This window comes from Pelobates fuscus, chromosome 2 (assembly GCF_036172605.1).
Source record: "Pelobates fuscus isolate aPelFus1 chromosome 2, aPelFus1.pri, whole genome shotgun sequence".
In the NCBI taxonomy this organism is placed as follows: Eukaryota; Metazoa; Chordata; class Amphibia; order Anura; family Pelobatidae; genus Pelobates; species Pelobates fuscus.
The window spans coordinates 199242807-199266027 of NC_086318.1; the positions used below are offsets into that span (position 1 = coordinate 199242807).

General features: G+C 40.6%; 1 protein-coding gene across 1 annotated transcript in view; it reads left to right on the forward strand.

Moving 5' to 3' along the window:
* Window positions 1–1491: 1491 nt before the first annotated feature.
* The window catches only part of MTHFD1L (methylenetetrahydrofolate dehydrogenase (NADP+ dependent) 1 like), a 180002-nt gene continuing 158272 nt past the window's right edge, over window positions 1492–23221 (forward strand). Inside the window, exons 1-8 of the mRNA XM_063443094.1 lie at window positions 1492–1686; window positions 5237–5321; window positions 7420–7470; window positions 9181–9234; window positions 10371–10489; window positions 12359–12459; window positions 17175–17314; window positions 21591–21696. Of these exons, the coding sequence (XP_063299164.1) occupies window positions 1556–1686; window positions 5237–5321; window positions 7420–7470; window positions 9181–9234; window positions 10371–10489; window positions 12359–12459; window positions 17175–17314; window positions 21591–21696 (787 nt within the window). The 5' untranslated portion in view covers window positions 1492–1555. The remainder of the gene's footprint in view (window positions 1687–5236; window positions 5322–7419; window positions 7471–9180; window positions 9235–10370; window positions 10490–12358; window positions 12460–17174; window positions 17315–21590; window positions 21697–23221) is intronic.

A 23221-nucleotide genomic window follows, 5' to 3' on the forward strand; every position in this document is an offset into this window, starting at 1 on the left:
ACTCCTAAATGACAGTGAATTGAGCAGTGAAATTGCAGGGGAATGATCTATACACTAAAACTGTTTTATTTAGCTAAAGTAATTTAGGTGACTATAGTGTTCCTTTAACAGGTCTAATATCAGGACTATGAAGGGGTAGAGGGAGAGCTGACCAGCTAGTGGGTTTGTGTGATGCAATAAGGATGATGAACATTGTGTCTGACAAGAAAAGGGGTGGTTTCATCCCAGGCCACATATGCACCAAGTTGACATACTGCCCAACGTGGCCAGTCAGGACTCCTCACACACTTATTGCAGCTGAAACATTTCCGAATTTACTTAAATGCCCTTAATTTCATTACGAGTATAGCACGAGCATGTTTCATCATGCACTCGTGCTGCACTATGTGTCAGTCAGTGCGACGGTTTGACTTCACAGGTCTGTAAATTATGTGAGATTCATGTGCTTCTAGTTAACAAATCATAGCGGTTTCTTTGAGATCTCATCAGTGATCCTTTAAAACCAGGTAAATAAGAAATCCATATATTGGTCACACTTTCAAGCCCTGCCTGGTGGAATGCAAAACATTGTGATCTGGCAACCCTATCCATCAGTAAAGTAATAGGCAGAGGTGAAACTACCGGCAGGGCAGCCAGTGTGGCTGAACCAGGGCCCACAAGTTGGGCGGACCCATCAGATGACCCAGGTACTTAGTGCCACCTAATGTGCATGTCTCATCAGATGCTTAACAGCGGATCTGGGCTACTGTCAGATTGGCAGTTTGGCCACCGTGCTGTGAGGACATTAGTTCTGGTCGCTTCCCGAAATGCAAACAAATGCACACCTGCATTCAAACTTCAACACTACATACAAACACACCCCTTCATTCAATCACAAAAACTACACACAAGTACACCACTGCTTTCAAATGACAACAGTACATACAAACTCCCAAGTACATTCAAATGCCAACACACACACATGCACCCCTGCATTCACGCACACACAACATATAGAAGCATGCTTACCTTCAAACACAAACTCTGCTCACAATACAATCCTGAGAAAGTATCATTTGACAGATGGAAATCTTCATTCAAGAGAAGTCAATGGACATGCAGGTCTTATAGCGCTTCAGGCATCCCAAGCCAAACTATATGGGTAAAATCATAAATCTGTTTTAGGGGCAAATATAGCATGTCTGAGACCTATACTCCATCTGGGCGTTTCCCACATTACTTTCCCCCAGTTAACTTTCCCCTGGAAAAAACAAATGTCTCTACTCTACACCTTGACAAATTGCAATAGTATTTTTCTTTTATTACTGACTACTAGCTAATATTACTAGCTAGTAGCTGTGAGTGATAGGAGTGGTTTATTTTGTGATGTGTGGCTGTGAGTGATAGGAGTGGTTTATTTTGTGATGGTTATTATAAGCTTGCACTTAGTTTGGCCCCTCCCTGACAGTGTGCCTGTTGGCTGGGAGCTAATAACAGCCCATTAGTGGGCGGGCAATGTGCATGCTGTGCTCTGACACCCCCTGTAGCACACACTGACAGCCAGGCTCTGTGTACCATGCGTTCCACTCTGCTCCGCCGAATCGCTCCCAGCCTGCCCGGGATAAGGGCACTGCCCGGGGGCTACAGCAGGCGGGCGGCCAGCGGCGGGACAAGCAGGGGCCAGGAAGAACCACCATCCCCAGCCAGGTGAGCGCTGAGTACAGGACTCGGTATCCGGCTCACAGCGGGTTAATGGCCGTGTAATATAGAGGGAGCTGGCACTATTTCGGGTGTCAGTACACATTTCGGGCAGCCAGCAGGGGGCGCTCTCATACATTATCCATGTACCCCCAGTAATGCTCATTCTGTAATACAAGCTCTCTGTATAACACAGGGTCCAGACTCTACATATTGCATACAGTGCCTGATGGAAGTATCACAGCTGAAGATAACTTTTATGTATTATTTATTTATTGTTATAGTGGGAGCAAATTGCTCCTCGAGCTGATATTGGGGTAGGTTTGGTTCAGGAAGGCTGAATGGATGTAGGTTTGAGCTGCCAGGAGAGGTAGGTGATATCAGATTTGGCAGCAGATCAGACCTGGCTCTCACACTGCTCATTATCCTTTGTGTAAAATCCAAACAGCACTGGAACTGCTCACTCACTTATCTAGATTTATTTCATGCAAGGCATCAATCCTACATTCATTGCTTTCAAACTTTGAGCCAAGCAAAAAGTTAATGTTCACACACGGTGAGATTAATTTTGTATAAGGCATTATTACACCTGGTTAAGTTACTGAGTGCAGGTCTTAAGTGAGAGTGACCGCGCTTGGCAGTGCTGGGGGGCACAGAGAGAATGGCAGTGACAGCTTGGCAGTGCGGGGGGGGGAGGAGGAGGGGCACAGAGAGTGATAGCTGGGGGGAGGGCACAGAGAGTTATAGCTTGGCAGTGCTGAGGGGGGGGGGGGCACAGAGAGTGATAGCTTGGCAGTGCGGGGGGGGGGCACAGAGAGAGTGATAGTTTGGCAGTGCTGGGGGAATGGCAGGGTGCCAGCTTGGCAGTGCTGGGGGGGGGGGCACAGAGAGAGATAGCTTGGTAGTGCTGGGGGGGGGGGCACACAGAGAGTGATAGCTTGGCAGTGCTGGGGGAATGGCAGGGTGCCAGCTTGGTAGTGCTGGGGGGGGGGGGCACACAGAGAGTGATAGCTTGGCAGTGCTGGGGGAATGGCAGGGTGCCAGCTTGGCAGTGCTGAGGGGGGGGGGGGCACAGAGAGAGTGATAGTTTGGCAGTGCTGAGGGGGAGGGCAGGGTGCCAGCTTGGCAGTGCTGGGGGCCCTGTGTCTCCTGGTGTAGCTGTCACATGTCACTTCCTGCCCTGGTGATGCTGAAAAGAAGCATGCACTCCACTTCCTGTTGGATGCTTTCCAACTTTACACGTGGGGAGGAGGGTGAATATGATGCAACTCTAACTCCTCATCGTGGCCTTGAGAGGATGCTTGCTCGGATTATAACTGTCTGCTAGCAGAATTTATTATTACAGCTACTATAACATTGTAACCATCTCTATAAAGCACAACACTGACAGTGGACATGCGTATTGCCTCTGTATGCTTCTAAAATAATGCTACACCGATATCCCCAAACTGTTTAACTTTGTTTACATTTCATTAACGGTGTATTTCAGGCTGGGCTTGACACATTTTTGAATATTTTTTTTCTTTTAACACATTGTATAGACATTCAAAAACAACTAGTAGCTTAACAGAAAAGCCTACAATGAAGGTTTTGTCAGAACTGGGATGTGTTAAACATGACTGCTATTTTATTTAGATTTCTTTAGTTTTGAACGTCTGATGGTACGGTCAGTCCTCATTCCAAGTACAGTGTATCTTTATCCGCAGGTGATTTATACACTCTCTCAACTGCGGAGATACACTGTATTAAAGAAAGCCTTGGTTTTAGTATGAGTTTGGTGTGACTCATTTAATTCTACCTCCCACGTGTCCCTATTTTTGGCCCAAATCTCCCTGTCCCTCTTTTCTGTACTTATGTTACTCTTTTCTAGGAGCTCCATATTGTTGAAGTGTCTGAGTATATAGCATAGCTTCATAGCAATAATACTTGGTAATGTCTTTAAAGGAAAGCTATACCATTGGAAATACTAACCTGTTTTCTTAATGTTATAGTGCCCCCATCCCTACCCTATTTATATGTAGGCCCTTTTCCCAATGCCTTTACTACACTAAAGATTTACTCGTTTTCCTGGCACTATAGTGCCCTGAGGGTGCCCCCACCCTCAGGGTCCCACTCCCGCCGGGCTGAAGGGGGAGGAAGGGGTTAAACACTTGCCTTTCTCCAGTGCCGTGCTCCCTCGGTGCTGGGGACTCCTCCTCCTTCTGCCGTCATCGGCTGAATGCGCATGCGCGGCAAGAGCCGCGTGCGCATCCAGCCAGTCCATAGGAAAGCATTCTCAATGCTTTCCTATGGACGCTGGCGTCTTCTCACTGTGAATATCACAGTGAGAAGCGCGGAAGCGCCACTAGCGGCTGTCAATGAGACAGCCACTAGAGGCTGGATTAACCCATAGGTAAACATAGCAGTTTCTCTGAAACTGCTATGTTTACAGCAGAAAGGGTTAATCCTAGAGGGACCTGGCACCCAGACCACTTCATTAAGCTGAAGTGGTCTGGGTTCCTATAGTGGTCCTTTAACAAACACCTGACAGTCTCAGCCAATCCAATACTTTCCTATGGGAAAGTATTGTGATTGGCATAGATCAAGACTTCTGATGATGTCAGCCAACCAGGCAGATCAGTGGCAGAGCCAGCAGCAGCAGACTGGAATAAAGTAATGTTTTTTTTTTTTTTTTACTATAGATGGGGGAGGAGTCAGGGGGGCTAAATGGTGTTTTTAACACTATACGGTCAGGAATACATGTTTGTGTTCCTGACCCTATAGTGTTCCTTAAATTTTTCTCAAGTACTATGTTAAAGGGAAACTATAGTCACCAGAACAACTACAGCTTATTGAATTTGTTCTGGTGAGTAGAATCATTGCCTTCAGGCTTTTTGCTGTAAACCGTCTTTTCAGAGAAAATGCAGAGTTTACATTACAGCCTAGTGATAACTTCACTGGCCACTCCTCAGCTGTTACAGATCCTTCCTGGGTCATGGCTGCCTAAATGCATCCAAACATTGAGTGTCTCCTCCTTCTGCATGCAGACACTGAACTTTCCTCATAGAGATTCATTGATTCAATTCATCTCTATGAGGAGATGCTGATTGGCTAGGGCTGTGTTTGTATCATGCTGGCTCTACCCCTGATCTGCCTCTTTGTCAGTCTCAGCCAATCCTATGGGGAAGCATTGTGATTGGATCAGGCCACCTCTTCTGCTTATGCCAGAGGTCAGAGCAAGTTCACAGGCAGATGCAGCAGCTTCAGACTTGAATACAAGTTCGTCTATCTTTAGGGAGGCAAAGGTGGCCAAGGGGGCCAGATAGTGGTTTTAACACTATAGGGTGAGGAATACATGTTTGTGTTCCTGACCCTATAGTGCTCCTTTAACCCCTTAAGGACCAAACTTCTGGAATAAAAGGGAATCATGACGTGTCACACATGTCATGTGTCCTTAAGGGGTTAAATATAGGGAATAAGTGTTCATAATATTAAAGTTAATTGACTTGATCAGTGTAGGGAAGTTTAATAATTTACTAATTTGAAATGGTTGCTAAAAGAATGTTTGTTTTATATACAGAGAGATAATTCAACGTTCCAGAGAGACACTTACTGGTTTGCAAAGAGAAAACTCCACTTTTAAGCCTCTTTTGGCTATAATACAGGTAATCCAATATAAAAAAATGTTTTATCTCTATTGCATCCATGAAACATTACTGAAATTAGCAAGAGCTACAATTTCCTGGAGGGAGGTAGGAGAGGACTGGGGTAACAATGGGCAACTCATAAATCTCATACCCACACTGCTAGAAAATATTACTACAACATACTGCTACTCACATTGTTGAATACACAACCCACATTGCCACACCGATACATGCACATGTATAGACATATACACTGGTCAGTCACAACATTAAAACCACCTGGCTTATATCGTGTAGGTCTCCCTCGTGGTGCCAAAACAGCTCTGATCTGTGGAGGCATGGATTCCACAACACCTGTGAACGTGTCCTGTGGTATCTAGCACCAACATTGTCACCTGATCCTTTAAAGCAGCCCGTTTGGGGAGTTTGCAGAATTTGAAAATTCCCCTGAGTGTGATATCGCTGTTTGGGATCCGTTGGCCGAAGGGGGCAGTTATAGGTTTGCTTAGCTTAACGTGTTCCTTGCGGGGGGCACCATCTTAGTCCAACTGGGTCCTCCTCTGTGCCGATGTCACTGCTGTACTCTTGTGCATGTGCAAGAGTACAGCATTGAGGTGTATGGGGGAACCCACGGGATTGACAATTAGCCTCCACCTTGTGTCAAGGAAAGTCAGGCATGGGAGAAATACAGAGACAAAATAGTTCCTACTTTGTCTCTGCATATTTTTTGACTGTTGGAATTTCAGTGAAATTCCAACACAGTCATAAGGAGGATTTTCTTAAAGATTCTATCTTTATGAAATACTAACTTTCTGGGGGGGAGATTGGGCCTCCATGGATTGGAATTGTCGTTCCAGCACTTCCCACAGATGCTCAATGGGATTGGAAACAAAGGCAACACCTTGGACTCTTTGTCATGCTCCTCAAACCATTCCGGAACAATGTTTGCAGGGTGCATTATCCTGCTGAAAGAGCCCATTGCCAGTAATGGGTGTACATGGTCTGCAACAAGCACTAGGGAAGTGGTACGTGTCAAATTAACATCCACATGAATGAAAGGACCCAAGGATTCTCAGCAGGACATTGCCTAGAGCAGTGTTTCCCAACCCAGTCCTCAAGGCACACCTACCAGTCCAGGATTTAGGGATTACATAGCAGTGGCTAAGGTGTTTTTAGAAAAAAAAAAGAAAAAACACCTCGGACACAACTGGGTCACCCCTAAATCCTGGACTGGTAGGTGTGCCTTGAGGACTGGGTTGGGAAACACTGGACTAGAGCATAGCATGTAGCACCAGTTATCATTGGGGTGGTTTATGTCCTTACAAATGCTTGCTCCTTGATAAATATTGCCAGGAAATGGTAAAATGCCCTATTTCAGTGGACTCTGGAAGAGATTGACACACACAGAAGGAGACTGTATGTGTCTTCAGCCACCTTTTTTCAATTAGAATGGATAGGGCAAAGAGAGACAAACCACAGAAAAGGCATGCTTACCAATTACGAGCCCTGCAAGGCAAGAAGCATGAGTTTCTAAAGAAGAAGAGTGATGTAGATAAAGATGACAACATCCATAGAAATGCATCCCTGGGGCTCACCTACATGAAGCAATATCCTGACGCTTAACTGTACGAAAAAGTTGCTAACAGAGCCAAAAACAAAGTAAAAAATATTATTTTATAATAAACTATTACTAGCATTTATAAAGCACCATCATATTCCATAACACTGTACAAAGGGCAAGGGATACAGTACAATATAGTTTATTGCCTGAAATGCTAATTTGATTTAGAACAGAGCTCGCAATTTCCACTAGCCACTGACTAGTGACACTTATACGTGATAATTAGAATTTGCATCCCTGGTGAGCATGCCATGGACTCTTGAGGCTTGTGGTGAGTAACTTGCAAGGCCTGGCTAGTAGCTCAAATCTTGAAATTTGTAAGCCATGGGTTAGGACTGTAGCTTGTTAGTGTCTTTTTTTTTGTTTGTTTTGTTTTGATACTTTAAAAGTACATTTGTTAACTTTGAGGGTCTGATTAATTATTCTACACATTAAGTTAATATTTTGTTTCAAACCATTTACAAATGTATACCTTACATATTTTTTTCTTTTAAGGCAAGTGTGGATGATCTAACTTTGGAAACCACTAAGCACTTGGCAAAAGAGGTAAGATCTGGGCACAGAAACGTTTAGTTCTTTCTTATATTGCTGTCCTTTGTGACTATTACATACCGTAGGTATTTTTTAAAATTGGGTTAAGAAATTGTGCGGTATGAAGTGCCCATTCAAGTTTCAGTTGTTTGAAACCTCCATGTTTACTGATATAACCACCATAGTGGATTTTGTTCTGTTGTATTCAGTATGCATTTTCACATGCAACAAGCAGGAGACATGGGACATTTACATTTGCATCAGATGCCATTCATTGCCAGCACAACTTTGCTTTTCACGAATATAGAGCACACAAAAAAAACTTAGTTGCCAGTGTTTTGACCCAAGCTTTTTTTTTTTTTTTTTTTTTTTTATTTATTTTGCACATTAGTAATTGAAAGAATTATTAGAGATTGTAGGGGTATAATGATATACCTTATCTAGAATAGCTGCTTCTGTAGCCTTTGTATTTTAGTTTCACTTCATATTTTTATTGGTAAACAAAGGGGGTTATGTATGAATAAATGTCTTGCTCTGAAAAATAGCCTAAAACTTTAAAGGTGGGGCAATCACCATGAAAATTGTGGAATAAGCTGGCACTTTCCACTTAGTTTTTTTTTTTTTGCCTTTTTTCCCAGAATACAGCTTTTTATTTAATTACTAAGTTTATTACATAAAGTTACTGTTCTTGCATAGATAATAAGGGACTGGTGATCTCATTGCCATGGAGCAGTGCTGAGCACTCTACATATTGCTCTCTCAAATTTACTTCTTTAAAAGCAAAGGAAAACATTAATTTAAATTTAAGGTTCATTCCTGACTGTTACACAATACAGGTCATGGCAAATGTACTTACAAACACAAAGGTGACCTTCACCTCCAAGCCATTTAGGATCACATAATCCACTCAACGGCTGCACATGAACCCATACAAAAAAGTGTTGCTGGCTTTACATATAAATGCTTTTATTATATTAAATACATTTGCTGGGAAAGTGGCACAGGTACTTTTAATCGATTTTGATAGCCTTTGTGTACATGAGTGAATACAAGTCTGTGGAATGGAAACCTTAATGTTGACCTTAAGCTTTGGAAGTAATGGAAAATTAAATGAACATTATGGTTTTATGAAACCAAACCTGCATTGCCAACACTATAGTATTCTAGTTGCAGATTAGTTTTAGTTCCACCCTCTTGCAGATGATCCGATTCAATGCTCCTCAAGTGAAGCATTAGGGGCTGACGCGCATGTGTTGCAAGCGCTGAGCCCACATCCAAAAGCTTCTCATAGGAAAACATTGAATTACGTGCTTTCTTATGAGCTGCAATGTCATGTGACTGAGTTTCCCTTGATCGTTGCAGAGATGGCGCCTTTAATGGCTGTCAGAAGAGCAAAGAATCACTCAAGGTTGTTAACCATACAATGTAAACATTGCATTTTCTACAAAATTGCCGTGTTTTACAAGGGTTAATGCAAATCTAGATTTTATAAATCTCTCTCTCCTCTATCTCTCTCCATATTTTTGTGTGGGGTGTGTGTTTGTATTTTTTTTTTGTTTTCTTGTTTTTCTCTGGTACCTTCACTGTCATTTTCTTTATTGCTATGGTGGCAATTGCTCAAATAAAATAATCCTGTATTCATACCGTGTGAATGAACTAGTTCTGTTAATTTGAAATGATTAGAACAGTGATATTTTGTTTTTTTGTGTTTTGTTTGTTTTTTAGCTTGGTGTGGATATTTTGCACATACGTCTTCCTCAAGAGAGTCGTGATGAAGATGTAAGTGTTTCTTTAAAAAATAAAATCCTATCAGAACCTGCGATTTACTGCAACTAATTCCAGGGGGGGAAAGCTGAAAATGTTTGCTATAATATGTAGTATTCAGATCCTAGTTTTCATGAATAATTTTTGGGGCAAGACTTCTAGCACACAATTATCAGTGGACAGAGATCAGCATGCCACTGTGTTAATAGTGGGTACGATAAGTGTTGCCATGGGAATTTTTTTTTTTTTTTTATCTGATTAAAGCAGTTTGAGTAACTTTGAATAATGTGACTAATATTCTGGGGATTCTCCATCCATACTGAATAGAACATAGTTTCCATCTGTGTTTTCTTAGAAGGCTACTAAACCCATCCTTTGTGTGAACTCTTACTCTTCAAGTCTGTCAAAATGTAAAATGGCAAGGATTGTGGTGTTGGCAGCAGGATGTTTTATGCAATAATTTTTAGAAGGTTGGCTTAAAAAAAAAACCACAAAAAAAAAAAAACATGAAGTTGTAAAAATGCACATTTTCTCATAGGAAACTTCGTAAGATTATTTTTTTGAATGTTATCTTTGCACCTCCCTATATTTTAACAAATATTTGTCAGGTGTGAAAAATAACACCATTAAGAAATCCCCATTTTCTGTAACTGGGTTACTTCAATCTTGGCTCCCTGTGACCTTTCCAATCTCGGTCCTTTGCACCTGCCAGTCAGCATAGAGAAAGCAAAGAAGAGAAGAAAGGAAGCAATGGGGCAGATTTATCAAAGCAAAAACTGGTGCTATTTTTGGACAAAAAGCCAAATAAGGAGACATTACCATGGAAACCAATAGCCTGTCTCTCAACATTTACAACTTATTCACCTGCAATAGCACCTCTTTTGCCGTGATAAATCTCAAGACTGATGATCTCAGACACGGACGCAGGACCTCAGTGAGACCAGTGTGATGAGAGAGAGAGGGAAAAGGTGAGTACATTATCTTTAATCTCCAGAGAGAGAGTCGAGTTCCTGGATGTTCAACTTGTTTTGTTGCAACTACTGATTTGCTATTCTACAATGCTGTGAATATACTAGCACTTTATGGATAATCATACTGAATACTTTGGGCTAGCTATAGATATATATATTATTTTCTCTCTTTGTTTTCAGATTATCGATGAAATCTTGAAGCTCAACGATGATCCAAAAGTCCACGGACTTGTTCTTCACCTGAATAACCTTAACAGTAAAGTAATAAACACCGTGAGACCAGACAAAGATGTGGATGGGTAAATGATACATATTCACTATTCTATTATGGGTTCATTATGGATGATCCAACAGATTTTTATTTTTTCATTCATTTCAAGTTAGTTTCATTGTTGAGGAGTAACCAATTAAAAAGGAATGTTTTAAAAGTGCCAATTTCTACGAGAATTCTGCACTTTATTATTAAATAATGGAACAGCCAGGGAGGTTTATTTCCTACTTCCGTTAGCTTCCCTGCCTTCCCCGCATACCTGTTCTCAGGCCTCCGTTCAGACCGGCATTCTTCTGGATGAGCAGGTGTGCGCTCATGAGCCGACGCACAAACTGGTGCATATGCGTGTGCAAGGGAAGATGGCTTCAGAGGCTTCTCAACACCTCTTCCGGAGAAAAAGGGGAGGACTTGCAAAGGCACTGCAGCTATTTCAAGCTCTTTTAAGATCTATCCAGCGATGTATCTTATACGAGGCAAACAAGGCAAAAAAGCCACCCCAAACACCCAGGTGGATGCCTTGTTTGCCTCATGTCCTGGGGGGCTCAAGAGCTGACCGGCTGGCCACTTTTGAGCCCCCACCCCAGGTGGGCGGCAGCGAGGGAGCATGCTCACCTGAGCTCTTCCTGCTCAGCTCCCTCGCTCGCTGCTTAATGAAGCTGGTAGCTGGAATATGACATTACTCCGGCTCCCGACATCACTAAGCAGCGCGCGGAGAGGCTGAGCAAGAAGATTAGAGCTCCCTTGCCGCCTACTTTGCCTCTTTGCCCCCTGGCCACGCAGCAGCCCCACTGGACTGAGGTAAGTAATCCACTCCAGCTCTCCCAGGTAGGCTGGGTGGATTTAAATTAAAATTAAAGAAAAAAAAAATTAATAATTTGTGAGTGAGGGAAATGTGTCTGTAAGTGTGTGTGTGACGGTCAGTGAGTGTCAAATCAGTCCTTGTGTATATGTCATTGTTTGTCAGTGTATATGAGAGTGTGTCTGTCTGTCAGTGAAAGTTTGGATTGGTAAAACAGTATGTGTGCCAATGACTGTATGTCAGTAAATGCATCAGTAAGAAAGTGTCTGTCAAAGTGCGGCCTTGACAGGAAATTTGAATATGGGGGGGGAGGGGGTGCCCAAGCCCCGTCCTGCCTAGGGCAGCAGAAATCCAAAATACACCACTGGATATATCCCAATAAATATATGCACATATGTATTCATTGAGGGTATATCTACTAAGCAATGATTTTTTTTTTTTACTGTAGTAAAAGTATTGTTTACTATAACAAATGTGCAAATGGTGTGGATATTGCGAATTTAAGAGCTGTTGAATGCACCATAAGCCTAATTGTGTGTGTGTGTGTGTGTGTGTGTGTGTGTATATATATATATATATATATATATATATATATATATATATATATATATATATATATATATATATGGTATATAATTAAATTAAGAGAAAAAAAAAAGTGTGTTTTGGTTTTTTGACACAGGAGTTTGATCTCTTTTACTTTACCTACATTAATGGTATATCCTTCAGCTCTTAAATTAATTTGCCTTAATGTTTCACAGCAATTTTTGTAAGCAGAAGGGTTTTATTCAATGAATTGTAGTAAACTCAAACCCAAATGCAAAATGTTTGCAAAAATGGTTTTGGTGAAATGTCATTATTATTTTACTAATTACTGAACAAACCTTGAACCACAGTTATTTGATCCAGCTGTGTTTTTGCAAGTTACTGTAGACATTGCAGTTGAGTGTTTGTCTGGTGTGTCCTTGAGGCAGGGTGCCAACACTAACTAAATATTGAGTAAGAGAGAGATGTGATTTGACCCCTGGGTGTTTCATAGCATATTGAATATTTGGTGTTTGTGTATAACTTATTTATTTTGGTTTTCATTTTTTCCAGTATTACTGATGTTAACTTGGGAAAGGTGGTTCGTGGAAATGTTCAAGAAGGTTTTGTTTCACCAGCTGCCAGTGGTGTGATTGAGCTTCTGGAGAAACATTGTAAGATGTTGTTTTATCTGTATATATTAAACCTAACTAAAATGTTCGGCCTAATGAAGACCTATACTCTTGATGAGACATATCTAAAATAGTTTACAAAAACTGCAGATCTCTTGACTGCTGCCTTCGTAAGCCCTCCTCTTCTAACCCCATTAGACTGTCTGTCTGTGATTGGTCAATCACAGACTTCCCAATACAGCTCAGTGAGAAGTCTTTGCAAGGTGCAGGTGCTCTGAGCAATTGCTGCCTCTTGAGTCTAGTGGAAATAAGCTAGCGAACCAGGAAGTAACATTAACTGTTGTCTGCTTTAAAAAGCCAGGGCGGGTGTAACCAGTATCATTTATAAAAGTGTAGATTTGTATCGATATCTGCACACACACTCTTCACACACAAAGCTTTAAAGCAATCTAAAGTGCTTTAGGGGTCCTGAGTGCCCCTTTAATGAAGTATTTTTTATGTATAGATCATGCCCCTGCAGTCTCCCTGCTCAATTCTCTGCCATTTAGTAGTTAAATCCCTTTGTGTTTTTTAATTCTTTATTTTGGTGTGCATTTTGCTTCAAACATGTGTAAAATGACATTGTAACAGTTATGCATATAGGATTTTTCAACATAGGAATAGCATAAAATGTCAGGAGAACATTGCACTTTTTTTTTTTTTTTTTTTTTTAGAGTAACAAGCTAAGTTCAGTCGTGTCCTCTATCTAGTTGGCAGGAGGGAACATGGATGTTTGCCATGTTAACTGGCAGTAATAGTGGAACAAAGATACGATTAGAAGTATCATGTTGTGTTTTAAAGGTATAAATAACAAGCTTTCTCCAGGTTGGTCTGGCATGTCTACACTAGTCGAGAGTGCTCTGTAAGAGGCATTTTAAGGTAATGTGTGCGTAGAGACATGTGACATGTGACATGAGACATTTCCTAATTTTTCTGGAGATGCTTGGTTTCTATAGGGTTGTCTGTCAAGGGGACTATCTTCGTGGCAGCATATATCATGTATATTCAAGTCTAGCTTATTAGTGGTATACATTTGCAGGCTTGTAATATCAAACGGTAAAGAAGCGATGTCAAGTTTCACATTCACAAAGTAACAGCACTTTTCACAGGATTTATATTTCCTTGCTGCCTGCGGTCAGCCCGCAGTACCTGGAGGGGGCAGGTTTTAGGCTACGAGTCCCAAAGAGTCCCACACATACCCCTCATTCAGCCTATGCCCACCGGCACCACTGCTGCTACCTGCCGCCCATCTCAGTCCAGAGGTCCCTGGTGTCTGTCTCGTCTGCTCTCATGAATGGTAAAATGCTGGGGAGCCATCTGGATGGGACCTGTTCTTTGTGTCCTGCCAGATTCTCACCCGCGGTGTTCTGGTGCCACTTGGGGAGGCTTGTCGGCTCTGGTTTATCCGTGGCTTGAGGTGTGCCGGCTGTGTCTTTCGTGGCTTCTCTGCAGCAACCTGGTGTAGTGGCGTTGTGCTTTTCGGCGGCAAACGGCGCCTGTTGCAACGCCATTTTCCTGCACTCCTCATATGGCTAGGAGATTTTCTGAAGCTGGCGTGGGGCGGCAAAGTCAGCGGTGAGTTTTCAGCCGGGTTGTGTGCAGCTGCCTGTCGCGCATCTAGTTTCTCCCAAAAGGCCTTGAATATTGCATCGAGTCGTTGCAAGGTCTCCGACTCCTGCGTTGGGGTCGCTGCCATTACAGGTTTGGTGTGCTGAGATTGAGGCAGCTGCCACAATGTCTGCTGGGTTCCCTCCGAGACCGGGATGACCCCCATCGGTCCATGGGGGGGCCCTTGTTCACGGTTTCTGTCAATGATGGCGGCAGGGGAGCATCCGTCTCCCCCGCGCCGGTCATGCTTGGAGGCCGCAAGCTGTGTTTCTGGCTTTTTGCACGGGGTATGTATCATGTTTGGTGTCAGCTTGTTGCTCTTGTTGTGCCCGCTCTGCTTGGGTTTTGTTAAACGCTTATTTTGGGTGAGATTGTTCCCAAGGAGCAGGACCAGCTCTGCCTTGCGTCCGTTCTGATCAGTGGTCAGGCCCCGCCCATAAATCCCTTTGTTTATGCAGCACTAGCCACCTCTCCCCTATGACTTACACAGCCTTCCTAATCACTTCCTGTAAATACATTTACAATTTCTTATCTCCTGCTCTTCATGCTAGACTTTGCAAGAGTCCCTTTTGTGATTTAAAATTCAATTTACATAGCAGAAGATAAAAATTTCTAAAGTAAGTCAAAATCTGATCCCAGCCAGGGGAGTTGTGGCTAGGGCTGCATAGCCAGAAACAAAGGTGATTTAACTTCTAAATGGCAGAGAATTGAGCAGTGAGCCTGCAGGGGTTTCATTAAGCTAAAGTTGTATTGATTCCTATAGTATCCCTTTAATTGTATGCCACACCTGTTACTTGTATGCCAACTGTGGGGCTAAATAGATGGACATAGCATTTCTCTCTCCCAGCACTACTCCTGGCATGTTATTGATAGGAGAAGAAAACCATTAATGATTACATATATAAATCGTATCAGCTTGGGACTGAGACACTCATAGTTCTTCCGCAGTCGGGTACAGTATATTCAGGTGCTGCTAAGCATTTATCAGCAGTTTATAAACGTCACAGTAACCAGAAGTCTTACCAGAAGCCTATGCAAACACACACATTGTAGGATTACCCTTAACTTGCTACACCTCTGAAGTCACTGTGTGTTTGTGGCATACTTTGTGGTGGCTTGAGGCAGGCCAGATTGCCACAGCAAACCGGTTTAGATGCACTGTACTGTCTGCAACTCTATCATTTCACCAAATAGTCAGCTGCCAGGGACATGTATAGAACGTGGAGATCCTAGTACATGAATAAGTTGCGGCCCTCCCTGTGGCAACTCTGAAATATGTTGACTTGGCCCTGTCACTGTTTGCACAGCTGCTGTAGTCATATATATATATATTTTTTTTTTATATTCCACAAACTAGAAGACAATCAGTCTAGTGTTGATAATGCATAATCTAAATTTACTGCACATGTAGCTTCCCACTGAGCTCTCACCAAGTAATATACTGTATTCCACATTGGAGATTTCTTGCACCTCCATATCTTTATTTTCATTCCCACACCTGTCCAAGCTGGGCCTGCACCTTGTGGGTCATTGCATTTCCTTACAGCTATTAATAAATGTACGCTCCCTGTCTGATTCCTTCCCTCCCCCACAGCTTGTTGTTAAGGTCTGAATTCTTGGCTCTCGCATGGTTAGGTTTACCTTACGTGTGTTTGCTCAATTTTCATTGTTCTAAACAATATACAGTGATTGGGATTTTACAGTGGGATATGTCGCCTGGGAGGAAGTTTTTCCTTAATGCATAGTTTGACCGCTTCCATATAGTGCAAACACACACATGTTCCAGTCTGCTTGAGATTTGTGGGAGTTATGCCACTACACAGCAGCTCCTGCAATTTCTAACTCTGTGCCTTTTCTATTGGTTATATGCATATTGGGAGAGGAGCTAAACTCTTGGCATATTTAGAGAAAATTCCTAAATCAGTCAGCTTATCAAAATGGTTTAAACTGGGAAGACTACACCAATAGATGCCTTACTACCATAACCACACCAATTAGCAGTAGCAGTTTGGGTGCTTGGAGCGTCCCTTTTAAAGGGATATTAGTGTTTGCCATACAAATCTGTATTCCCAACACTATAGTGCCCTCTGGCGCCCCCCGCTCATAAAGGGTTAAAAAAACCATTTATTTACTTACCCGATTCAGTGCCCCGCCTATTCTGACATCCAACAGGGGGACCTAATGTGCATGTTCAGTGAGCGCCACGAGCACATTAGGCCCTCCCCATACGAATGCATTGCTTCAATGCTTGCCTATGGTGACTTCACTGATGCTGGATGTCCTTATGCAGAGCTTGAGGGCAACCAGCGTCACTTAGGAGACCTGAAGTCCACTAGAGACAGTCTTGGTCCTGCAATGTAATTGTTGCATTTTCTCTGAAATGGCAATGATTTACATTGCAGGAATAAGCAGGACTGGGACACTGCACCCAGACCACTTCAATGAGCTGAGGTGGTCTGGGTTACTATAGTGTCTCATTAAGGTTTTAGTAAGCCAGATGTGCGGGATTAGGTTTACAATTGGTGTTGGGTTAGCATAAATATGAAAGCTAAGAATAGGGTTATCACGTTTGTCAGTCAGCACATACAGCAGGATGATGCCACATGTGGCTACTGCTTCTCATAAAGAAGCATTGGATTCAATATTAAATGATGATAAAGTATTCCTTTTTAAATGCTGCTTCTGCAATGTATCATCTTATTTATGTGCTTATAAAGCATCCTCCTGTACATTGGTCCTGAAACTATGGACCATGCAAAGCATTGTAAATAACAGTGAAATGTACATTTATACTTAAGTACAAACATTACTGTTGGCACAAATTTAACTATGTAGTTGCAGGAGAGCCCTATGCCTGTGGACCCATCTACCAGCCTACCCCTACATGGCAATGTCTATAAACTTTGTGTTGACATTCTGGTTCAGTGTTTTCTTTGTAAGACTTATTGTTGCTGCACATTGTCAGTATTGACATTTATGTTACATCTTTGATAATGAAAGTAAATCCTGTCTGTTTAGATTATATTGATTTTACTTTCAATTATACATCTTTTGAATTTATTTCTAAAACTGGGCTTTACATTTAAAATGTGTTTTTTGTGATATTGTAGCCAAGCTATCGTTAGAGGGGAAGAGAGTTTTGCTAGTTGGAGCTGAAGGTTTCCTGGAAGCCTCCTTGCAATACCTGCTACAGAAGAAAGGATCCACAACTGTGACTAGCTCATGGCAAACTCCACAACTGCAGAAAAAGGTATGATGAATACTTTTCTATCTCTCAGGAAGTCCCATGAAGGGATATCTACTAAAGTCTGACTTGTCAGGAATATAAACCGAACTTTAAAAAATGGCAAATTGGAAACATTTTGTCTTAAATGTGAAAATTCCTAACAGTTCACACTGTAGTGAACATCCCTAAAAATAATTTTGTTTGATATATATCCTCGTCATGCAAGTGGCTGATATTCTGACGGTCTTGACAGGGTTCAAATTCCATAAATTGGATAGTTGTAATAGAAGGTATACTTAACATCAAAATGCAAAACATGTTCATTTGAATCATCTTGGTGTACATTAGGTCAGGCAGTAATACTATAGAAACCTTTTTATTATTATTAATTTTTTTAAAATTTATTTTAATGGTCTTTTTAAAAAAAAATTACATTTTTTTTTTTTTTACTTTTTTTTTTTTTATATTAATATTTATTTACTTCCCTATTATTGGCTGAGATCAATTGATGATCTCAACCAAGAAGGCGTGATTGGTGCGGCAAGAGCTAGAAGGTGGGTTTTTAAAAATAAATTTATTTTTTTTATAATTGAAGTTTATTGTTTTATATTCAGTTTGTACATCTGCGATATTACATCTTAACATTGCCACAGTTTACAGAGTATAGATTAAGACACAGTGGTAACACCATTAAAACATGAGGCAGAACAATATCAACATTATAACTTATCTAGATATAAACATTTATTTTTACGTTATTGTGTGCCGCAACATCTGGTGGTTGTCATGTCTATATTTTCTGTCACTAATCTCCTTCTGTAGCTGGTATGAAGGGTAATACCCCCTATGGTTAAAAATAAAATGTTTTAAAGAATTTAAATGTATTTTATTGCAGACTCTAGTGGCTGAACACCTAAATAGTTGTTAGGACACTAGCATTAGAATACATATCTGTATAATCCTAATGCTATAGATAAAGTAATCTGAAATAAAAAATCCTTGCTACATTCTATTGAGCATGCTTAATGTGCTATAGTCATACGGTACTTAGAATAACTCATAGCCTTTTATTTGACGCTGTTTCATTGTTTGCCATTTGGTGGTAGCAGACTCCAACTTATTGGCCACTGTGAGTATTGCATAGATTCTATAACCCAAATCCGAGCATCCCTCACTAATGCAAAAGAAAAAAACTTTCATAATTCCAGGATTTCTTTCCCCTGCTGTATTTTATGTCAAACGATAAAGGGGAAGCTATAGTTTTCAAGCGTCTAATCCTAAAATGGAAACTTTAAGTCAAGGGTATCTGCTCCCAGTTGATCACACTGCATCATCTGCAAGTCTCATTCCTGTAGAGGAAGCCTTATGGTTGTGTGACTTGCCTGAGGGTGTACAGTGACTGGTTTTGAAATCCCATTGCAGATGAAAGCTACCTTAAAAAAGTGCAGGCAGTTTTACTGTTTAATACTAAAATGACACTATAGGCACCCACATTTCAGCTCATTGAAGTGGTCTGACTGTCCCCTTAACCCTGCTATGATGATTATTGCTGTTTCTTAGAAATTGCAATAATTACCTTGCAGGGTTAAGACTGCCTCTAGTGGCACTTCCGTGTGGTTGGGTGATGTTTGGTTGCCTAACTGATGCTGGACATCCTCGTGCTTTGCGTGAATTAACTCCCCATAGTGCAGCATTAGCACCCCACCCCCTGTTGGGGGACATCGGAAAGGGCAAAACACAGACCCAGTGCCGGGGAACTTTGCCACTGGAATTGAGTAAAGTATAGTAAGGGCATTTTAACCTTTACTGTGCCACTGGGGGCACGAGGAAGCTTGCAACTTTGTATTCAAAGCACTATAATATGCATTTAAGCCAAAGTTGTTTTGGTGACTAGTGTCCCTAAATGTATACTTCTCTTTAAGTTCATTTGCATTCTAACTTTATTGAATACCTCTGTGAATGATTATTTGAAGGGTTTAATTTTCTACTTTAGCTGATACCCCTGAGGACGGCGTGTGGTCACGCCGAAACGTACGTCGGGTTCTTCTGTGTTTTTAATACTCTTTGAGCACTTTGCTCTGAGCACCTTTTTCATTTATGTTTTTCTAGCATGTGTGTGTAACCTGGGGATTCAGATGTTATGACAGCATTTAGATTAGAACACCCACGAAGGTGTTTTATAGGAGATAGGGTATTAGCATAGCACTACTGTTTGGTTGGGAGTGTGTGTTTCACCCTTTCCCTGTTCTCTCCTACTGCTTTGTTACCCGAGTTATGTATGGGGGTACATATTGCCTTCTATCCCCTCTCCGTTTTTTGTGAGGGTTCCTTTTGGCTATTAGGCTCCTGACTAGCCCTGTTCCTACCATACATATTTCTCCCTATATTATTCTGTCCATCACTGATAACCCAGGTTTTTAATAGATTTCAATAAAGGCTTTTTTATTTTTTTGGCAACTATACTACTGTTGAGATTGGACTGGGTATTTACCCTCTGAGCGGTCTTTATATAAGACATCCCTTTTTGGGTTTTTTTTCTTCCTTTTTTCTACAATTTCCAGGGTTACCCCCTTTTAACCAGTCCAGGTGACTATACTCTGGAGGCTCGGCAGTGGGATACGGGAGTGTCTTTTCCTCCCCCCCCCCCACTTTCCAGCCTTTTGAGTTTCCTTTTTCTTGTTATTTAATTGTCTACTTTTATGTAGGGCTGGCAAAATCTTCACATTTGCAAGTTATATGTGTCTGTGAAAAACATTCGTAATTTCTTCTGGATTTTAAGCTTGTTTTTTCTGACAAGCAATTTATTCACAGGGTTAACTCCATGGACAGTTCACTGGGACAAAGCCAAACCTGTTTTATTCTTAAGGAATCCAGATCGTTCTGTCTAAATTGTTGCACTCAGAAAAAATACTCCGTTTTTATTTAGGGGTCAAGTAGTATAGTGATCACTCATTAGCCGAGCGGTGAACTATGTGTTTTACCTCTGACTATTGCTGGTACTTTTTGTATGACATATCTCATGTGATTTATTTCATATTAGTGTACAGAATGGGCTCTTAGGCAGACTACATTCTAATGATTACAGTAAGGACGTAATTGCTTGCTGGCTACATGAAGCACTGAGAGACTCCATAGGCAGCCAAAAGTCTTTCCCTTGATGACTTTAAGAATTCTGTCCAATATTTTAATATAAACCATCTACTTCTGTGCTTACTGTGTCTTCAATCTGTAGTATTTCCAATTATAATATAGTTACTGATGTCTTTTTTTTTGTACTTGATGCCAAACCACTCAATTTTTTTTATTTTTTGGTAATTTAAAACAAAATAAACTACCTCCAGAGCAATTCTGTATTGCGCAATAAGTTGGGCATGTCACCTACCATTGATTGTAACCTACCTGATCCAAAAAAAACACATGCCTTTCAAAAGCTTCAATAATTGTAATTGCAAATGTTTATTAATTTGTTCAGATCTTAAAATGAACTTGTTCATCCACAAATCATGTTGATAACAAGTTCCGAATCTGATGGGTATGGGCAAATTATCCCACAAGGTCAGAGATTAAACTATATAGTTATTTTCATTTCACCCCCCACATGAATCATTTGTGTGTGTCCTGGAATGATGCAATAATTCCTAGAACATGTGTGCACACTTTTTTTTTTTTGGGATGATGCCAAGTTGTCTAGTGCCTGCCAACTGGTATCTCCAAGTAAGTTAGACATGTCAAAATATTAAAATGTTAAAAAGATTTTCATTTACTTATTTGTTACCCCTTAGGAAAGGACAACATAGAGAATGAACATTTTTTTTCTTGTGTGCAGTTTAATTTTAATTTTTTTATTGATCTTTTTGTAAGTCTATGATCGTACCAAAAAAGAAGGCAACGTTATCAACAATAATGTCCTAGATGTATGAGATGCTGAAGGCACGTATGGCATACTTGAACTCTTAGATTGCTCTGTCGGTCTAATTCTGTATACTTATAGTGATTTGCAACCATAGTGTAAATGTCACATCCCATAATCTCATAGTACCTTGCAAGCTTACAGGATTTAATTTTGAAGTGCAGAGATTCTTGACCTACAGAACTACTCTGCCACTGGAATGCATGCAGTAGCCAGGAGTTTCAAGCAAGCATTACCAATATGTATATGGAAAGTAAGTCATATTATTTCACCCGGGACCTTAGATTCATTTTGATCTGGATATGTATCCATTTTGGTGCAGCTAGTTTGTGCATATAGTGTGACAGACAGCCCTGATTTTTTTTTTTTGATTTTTTTTTTTTCTTTCAGCTTAGTGAGGCAGATATCGTTGTTATTGGCAGTGAAAAACCAAAGGAAATTCCGATCAGTGGGATCAAGCCTGGAGCAACGGTCATTAACTGCTCACATGAAACTGGTACAGAATGAGAATTATTATTATTATTATTATATATTTTTTTTTTTTTTGGTATAACCTTTTTAACCTGACCCACCTCAAGGCCTTCAGTTGATGTTTGTTGCCAGTGTGTTTCACAATACACAGAATGCTTTCCTGTACAGAGTCAGCCTTTATGTCTAAGGAATTGACCGGAAAGTGACTTTAATTTTACATCTGAAGATGTCAACTATAACTGATTTGCTGACAGAAGTTTCCATTCAGTATCACGTGGGACAGAATAATATTCGGGTCAGACTCATGGATTAGGATCAAAATCAATGCAGATGTTAATTAGGATAGGCAAACATTTCTTCCAGTATTCAGGTGTGCTAATTCCTGTGAGATCTGCCTTCAATTACCGTAGCTGTAAAGGTTTTGAAAATATTGGAAAAGGTTGTTGGTGTCACATTACTGAAGAAAGACATTTATGTCTCACAAAGCTGCCATCTCTATACTATGTTAATCTAAAGGTAAAACTAAAAACATGCAGTTTAAAAGAACCTTTTGCAGGCATATTTTTTGTGTCTAACTTTGCTTCAAATTTCTGTTTGGTTTTTTTTTTATTGTATTTTTATTTATTTTATATATTTTTTGTTTGTATGAAATAGATAGAAATCCATAAACTCATCCAGGAATTTTGCATTGACTAGGCAAGTTCATGCAATGGAAGGTAGCAAAGTTAGAAAAAAAAAAGTCAATTTGTATTTTAACCCCTTAAGCACCAAACTTCTGGAATAAAAGGGAATCATGACATGTCACACGTCATGTGTCCTTAAGGGGTTAAAGGATCATGCTAAGTACTATAACCACTTGAGCTATTGTAGTAGTTCTGATGTCAGAAGTGCCCTGGTAATCTCCCACAGTAAAATGTCAAACCATCTTAGCATTGTCTAAAACCCTACCTGTTTCACTGTGTGTCCTCTTCATCCGGTCTTCTTCAGGATGGCTGGATGTTATTGTAGAATAAAGCCTGGCCAATGCAGGACAACTGTCCTCATTAGTTAAGAACATCAGCTGAGTGCTTTGTCAGTTATCATGTTAATGTATGACTCTACTTTGCTCTATAGAGCAATCCAGACCATTCTACTGGAGATGATTGGATGTGACTGATGCAGATATAGTTAAGTTGACAACTGGGGTGGTTGTTGTGTATGGTTGTTAGTGTCACATTAAATCACAAATAATCATGCCATGTGAGTTATTATTATTATTATTATTATTATTATTATTAAATATTTTTTTTTACTTTTTTTTTTTTTTTTACTTCATACAAGTGTTTTGTTTCTAATACTTCACCCTTTGCAGTTGCTGTACATTGATTTTACTATTAATGTTTTATTTATAAAGCTTTGGCATATTTTGGTGCATAATACAAAGTGCAGATAACTTTGTGCAGATAGCCATTACAATGGCTCTGATGTATGTGAACATGGTGGAGAATGCCTCTATTTACAAATATTGTGCTATTGCTTTATCTCTTCTTTTATCTTAAGCTAAATCATTT